Genomic DNA, 6,374 nt, shown 5'->3' with positions numbered 1-6,374 from the left:
TCGAAGATCGCCGCGAAGGCGGCCACGGCGTCCAGCGAAGGCCCGGGGTAGGAGTCCTGTAGGCCCTTCCGCATGGAGTCCAGAAAGGACCCCCGGAGCCACTCCAAGCCCCGGACCGCAGCCTCTGAGTAACCGAGCAGCTCCACGCCGCGGTAGGTGCAGCGCCCGCTGCTGGTGTCAGGGTCCGTGGATGCCAGTTCCTGCAGGAAGCCCTGGAGGCGGGCCCCACCTGAGCCGCGCTGAGCTTGGAGGGAGGCCGCAGCCGCCATCACCAGGGGCTGCAGCAAGGCCATGTCCGGCTCTTCCGCCTGCAGGACAAGGGAGAGCTTCTGCACAGAGGGCAGGGCATCCAGCAGCAGGTGGGTGAAGGCCACGAAGGTGAACTGGCGCAGGGCCAGGGCCAGTGACCCCGCCACAGGTGAGGCAAGGGCTGCAGCCTCCAGGGTGGGCACCAGGCCAGGCCAGGCCTCTGCCACTGCTTCCACGACAGGCAGCAGGGAGGCCCAGGGCACTGGCCGAGGCCCTGCCAAGTCAATAGCTGCAAGGTCCAGTGCTGCCCGGAGCTCAGGGACCAAGTGGGAACTAGGACCACCATGGAGGCGGAATAGAGCATCCAATATGCTCTCATATTGACCCAAGTAGGCGGGGGGCTCAGGATCTGTGCGGCCAGGGAGGCAGTGCAGCTCTGCCAGCAGTGGGCAAGTGGCCCGGAGCTGTGGGCCCACACTCCCCAGGCGCTCATTGGGGAGGCTTGAGCTGAGCCAGGCCAGCTTGGGTGCAGATACGCCGAAAGCCTGCAGGATGTCCAAGAGCTGGCCAGCAGTGGCCTCACCCTCCTGTAGCTCCACACTGCCCAGGAAGGTGGTGGCAGGCTGGCCATCACAGGGGGACACCGAAGTGGCAAACAGGGCCAGGCTGTGTGACTCCGGCCAGTCTCTGGTCTCGTCCAACACCAGCCCCACATATGGGGATGCCTTCAGGCGCTGGCAGGCCTCTGTGTGCAAGACACTGGCAATGGCCACCTGGGACAGCCAGGAAGAGAAAGGGAGGGAGGACTGAGTTAGGCTTGTCCTGAGAGGCGGAGGCAGGCAGTGCGGGGTGGTGGAAAGAGCCCAGGCCTTGAGGTCACACAGACTTAGGGACTAATCCTGGCTTTGCCACTTACTGGCTGTGCTACCTTCGGCCAGTCACTTCACCTCTCTGAGCCTCAGTTTTCTCACCTCTACAGCTCCTGATGTCTCTAAGAACAGTCCTGCCACCCTGGCTTCCCACCACATCCGGTCTAGTTTTCTAAGCTCTTATACCTGCTGTCAGCTAATACCAGCCCCAAATCTTCTCAAAGCATTGTTGTAAATTATAAATGTCAACTTTTGTTGTGGTGAAAGCACTTTATGAACCATAAAGAGCTCTAGGAAAGCTAATTTTTTCACTGTGTTTTTCTATAGCATCATCCTAGTCTGCCCTATTCCTGGGGGTCTCCCTCCACTGTCCAGCTCCGTGATTAACTGATAGGCACACTCACTCCCAACTCCCAGTTACCCTGGGTCCCAGCTGTATGCTGTTTCTCTATTTGTCATCTCTGTAGGATGAGATCCAACTCCCCCACCTCCAACCCAGCCCACAGGACTCACACAGTTAGTACCTAGGACAGAGCTGCAATCTGCATGTCTCCAGGGGCCATGTGAGTGATACTGAGCTTAGAGAAGGCCAGGGATAAGCCAGAGGGAATGCCCTGCTCTCCAACTCCAGCACATCCTGCTGTGAGAGCATGGGGACCTTGCTTTTCAATATAGTCACAAATATAGATTTTTATATGTAATCTCCTGAGTTTTTTTAAAGTTGAAACAAATTCAAGTTTTTCAAAAACACTATGAAAACTAATTAAACAGGCTCGGCACAGAAAACAGCCCCAAAAGAAAACTAAGTCAGAAGTCATTTCCATTTCCATTCCAGCACTTTGGGGGGCCAAGGCAGGAGGATTGCTTGAGGCCAGGAGTTCAAGACCAGCCTGGGCAACATAGTGTGACCCCATCTCTATGTTTAAAAAAAAAAAAAAAAAACAGAGGCCAGGCACGGTTGCTCACATCTATAATACCATCACTTTGGGAGGCTGAGGTGGGCGGATCACCTGAGGTCAGGAGTTCAAAACTGGCCTGGCCAACATGGTGATACCCTGTCTCTACTAAAAATACAAAAATTAGCTGGGTATGGTGGCACATGCCTGTAATCCTAGCTAACAGGGAGGCTGAGGCAGGAGAATCACTTGAGACAAGAAGGCAGAGGTTGCAGTGAGCTGAGATCGCGCCACTGCTCTCCAGCCTGGGTGACAGAGCGAGACTCCTCAGAAAAAAAAAAATTAAATACATTTGTGGGTCAATCAAGCCTCCAGACCACCAGTTTGCAACGTCTGATTTAGCTAGTGAGAAGAGTGCCCCTGTTCCCGCTAAAGAGAAGGCCTGGTCTGGCCTCTTCATTGTTGTATCCCTGCAGCTAGCCCAGCACCAGGCACACAGTAGGCCCTCAGGGAAGGTTCTGAAGGAAGAAGATATGAATGAAATGCCCTAGCTGCTCCCCAAGGGCCTGGCATGCTGGGGCTGTTCCCAGGTGGCTCAGTGTCCTCCCTTCCCAAGCCCTTCCCCCATACTTCTGGCTGTCACCCACCTGCATGTCCCTCACCCTCCTGGGACTGTAGTAATCGCCATGCTCTGTGCCCAGCAGTGCCTGGCACAGGTTGAACCTCTGCAGCTCGAGCAGGGCAGAGCAGCGGTCATCAGGCACATCCTCCTTTGCCATGCAGTACACGGTAGTCAGCACAGCCACTTTGGCCGGGTCTACCTCCACCTTGACACCCCTGGAGGCGGGGGTCGTAGTCAGGCCTGGGCAGGCCTCTCCGCCCTCAGCCTGGCCCTCAAAAGGGGGCTGGCCCTGGTTGACAGCCAGAGCCTGGCGGTGGGCTCCTGAGGTCACGTGGCGCAGCAGGGCGTGGCGCTGGAAGTTGTCAGTGCCCACAGTGAAGGCGTTTTCGGCTTTGCCATGCTTGTTCCGTACCAGGGCCTGGCGGCACTCGAGGCAGAACATCAGCTTCCGCTCATAGTCAAAGTCCAGCCAGGTAAACTCCTCTTTCCAGTGCTCGTTGAAGTAACGCTTACACTTCTTGTTGGAGTTGGAGGCCTCTCCCGCTGGTTTCTTCCCTGGGGGCACCATTCTTGCTCTCTGAGCAAGGAACTCCCAACCCCCACCTGAATGCTCTTGCCCCCCTGCCTCCCCCCACACACAGAGGCACCTCCCTTGACAAGAGGAGTTGATGGGGAGGCGGGATGGGGGCAGCCCACCAGGCTAACAGGGCCCATCCATCTCAGCCTGAAGAGTTTATTCCTGCTCCGTGGGTAGGAGACTGGAGATGAAACAGACAAGGGAGAGGTGTTAGGGGTCTGTCATGGTAGGGGCAGTTTAGGGTGGCGTGGTAGGCTCCATGCTGCCCACAGAGTCCTCCCAGCTGAGGGGTGGAGGGGCTCAATGGGGCAGGGGCTCCGGGCAGTGGATGGAGTCATGCAAAGGGCCCTAGAGTGTTATCCAAGGCAGGGAGGTGTGGGGACCCCAGCCCTCTCCCGGGGTCTCTTTCCACCCAGGACAAGGCACTGATTCGCTTTGACTGCTGAAGCATCTCAGAACTGGAAAGACTGGCATCACCTAGGCAACTGCATTTTATAAGGGGGAAACTCAGTCTGGAGACAGATAGTGGTTCTCAGGGCCCATGAGGAATTCATAGTGAAACAGGACTAAAACTCAGAACTCTCAACTCCTAGCCCAAAAGATGACTGTGCCCTTCAGCCCACAGTCATCTACTTCATCAGAAGGAAATCAGGCCAGGCATGGTGGCTCACTCCTGTAATCCCAGCACTTTGGGAGGTGGCTCACTTGAGCCCAGGAGTTCAAGACCAGCCTGGGCAACATGGCAAAACCCCATCTCTAAAAAAAAAAAAAAAAAAATTAGCCAGGCATGGTGGTGCATGCCTATAGTCCCAGCTATTGGGGAGGTTAAGGCGGGATTGCTTGAGCCTGGGAGGCAGAGGTTGCAGTGAGCCGTGATGGCGCCACTGCACTCCAGACTGGGTGACAGAGCTAGACCCTGTCTCAAAAAAAAAAGAAAAACAAAAGGATGGCCAGGTGCAGTGGCTCATGCCTGTAATCCCAGCACTTTGGGAGGCCGAGGCAGACGGGTCACCTGAGGTCAGGAGTTCGAGACCAGCCTGACCAACATGGAGAAACCCCATCTCTCCTAAAAATACAAAATTAGCTGGCATGGTGGCGTATGCCTGTAATCCCAGCTACTTGGGAGGCTAAGGCAGGAGAATCGCTTGAACCCGGAAGGCAGAGGTTGCAGTAAGCTGAGATCACGCCATTGCACTCCAGCCTGGACAACAAGAGCAAAACTCGATCTCAAAAAAAAAAAAAAAAAAAAATCAGCACAAAGCTGATTCTTGCCAAGCCACAGGAAGATGTGCTTTCTCTAAAGCTGCCTTCCTTACACACACAGGTGCACACAAACTCACACCCACACCCACTGGTACTGTGGTTCTGGGACAGGTAGCCCAGACCTGGGGCCCCAGACTGAAGGCAGGTAGCCGGCTGCCTCTACCTCCCTCACTCTGCCACCTCCCCAGACACAAGGCCAGGATGAGCAGTTCAGGATTGAAAAGCCATGTCCAGCCATTGGCCAAAACCTGCCAAGTCTACCTTTTTTTTTTTTTTTTTGAGACAGAGTCTCGCTCTGTCACCCAGGCTGGAGTGCAGTGGCGTGATCTCGCTGGGATTACAGGCGTGAGCCACCACGCCCAGCCTTAACTCTACCTTTTAATTATTTATCCAACCTGTGTCCTCCTCTTCATGCTTAACTGTAACTACCATTTCCGGGATGTGAATTGAGGCCCTGTGCTAAGTGCTTTACAATGATCCAGGGCAGACCCAGACGACTCTCCGTGGCTGAGACATTATCCTTTTGGAGAGGAGAAAACTGAGGTCAATGACTTTAACTGGCTTGCTTCAGGTTTCATAAGCAGTAAGTAGCTGAGGCTGAATCAGAACCCATGTCCTCCTGACCCCAAAGGCTGTACTGAGACCCTGGTCTGTACCATCTCTCTCCCTTCAGCTGCCTAGCCTTGGTCCAGTTCAGGCCCTCACGGTATCACCTGGATCATTGCAGCTGCCTCGGTCTCTGCATGGTCATTTCCCCCAGACTCATCCCTCACCCAACAGTCAGAGACAGCAAGCTCACACACAGATCCAACTGTGTCACTCTCTGGCTTCCACCTCTTTACTGATATCCCACTGCCTAAGTCTACACACCTCACCACAAGCCAACAAGGCCCTCCCCAGGCTCTGAATGCTTCTGTTAATAGAGCCTCCCGCCACTCCTGTCTGCCCAATCAATTCTGATGGCTTGCATCCCCAGTGGACACCAAGCTGTTACTTTGTCCCTGTCTTCATCCTCTGAGCCTAGAATTCCCTCTCCCTCTTCTTTCCTTACTAATTCCCACTCATTGCCTGAGGGCAGCTCAGGTATCCCTTCTGCCATGCTGATCCCTACAACCTGGGCTGGTAGCCATCCTCTGGTTCCCCACAGCTCCCTATGCACGAGTCTTCATGACACAATATGGTGAATACAGGGATTCTCTATGTATCTCCGCACTGAGTTCCTAGAAGCCAAGACCATGTTTGTTCATTTTCATATCTCTAAGTCCCTGTCTGGGGCTGGGCACACAGATACCTCTCAGTAAAAGTTGGTTGTTTAAAAGAATGAAAGGGCCAGGCATGGTGGCTCACACCTGTAATCCCAGCACTTTGGGAAGCCGAGGTGGGAGGATCTTTTGAGCCCAGGAGTTCCAGACCAGCCTGGGCAACATAAGGAGACCCTGTCTTTACAAATAAAATGTTTTTAAAAAATTAGCGGGGCATGGTGGTATATGCCTGTAGTCCCAGCTACTCAGGAGGGAAGATCACTTGAGCCCAGGAGTTCAAGGCTATCATGAGCTATGATCATGCCACTGCACTACAGCCTGGGCAACATTGTGAGACGCTGTCTCAAAATAAATAAATAGATAAAATTTTAAAATAAAAATAAAAATATGGGAGGCCAAGGCAGGTGGATCACTTGAGCTCAGGAGTTCAAGACTAGCCTGGGCAACACAGCAATACCCCATCTCCAAAAGATAAATAAATAAAAATTTAAAAATAAAATAAAAATAGAAAACAATGCCAACACATTAAAAAGGAATGAATGGATTCATTTTGGCCACCTGAAAGAACTCGTTTCTGAGATTGTCAATTAGATGATCTTTTTTCTCTTTTTTTTTTTTTTTTTTGAGACAGAGTTT

At 53.3% G+C, this 6,374-nt stretch overlaps 2 protein-coding genes across 2 annotated transcripts in view; both read right to left on the bottom strand.

Annotated features, from left to right (window-relative positions):
- Positions 1-3,204, bottom strand: part of LOC105553082 — a 5,769-nt gene extending 2,565 nt beyond the window's left edge. The window contains exons 1-2 of the mRNA XM_011999029.1: positions 2,662-3,204; positions 12-1,022 (exon numbers count right to left, since the gene is read on the bottom strand). Of these exons, the coding sequence (XP_011854419.1) occupies positions 12-1,022; positions 2,662-3,204 (1,554 nt within the window). The remainder of the gene's footprint in view (positions 1-11; positions 1,023-2,661) is intronic.
- The window catches only part of LOC105552965 (zinc finger protein 385C), a 43,066-nt gene that overhangs the window by 22,654 nt on the left and 14,038 nt on the right, over positions 1-6,374 (bottom strand). The gene's annotated exons all lie outside the window — the stretch shown is intronic.

Source organism: Mandrillus leucophaeus, unplaced genomic scaffold, assembly GCF_000951045.1.
Source record: "Mandrillus leucophaeus isolate KB7577 unplaced genomic scaffold, Mleu.le_1.0 Scaffold58, whole genome shotgun sequence".
NCBI classification, from domain to species: domain Eukaryota; kingdom Metazoa; phylum Chordata; class Mammalia; order Primates; family Cercopithecidae; genus Mandrillus; species Mandrillus leucophaeus.
Note: the sequence above shows the minus strand (reverse complement) of the source record. Positions and strands in the feature narration are given on the sequence as shown.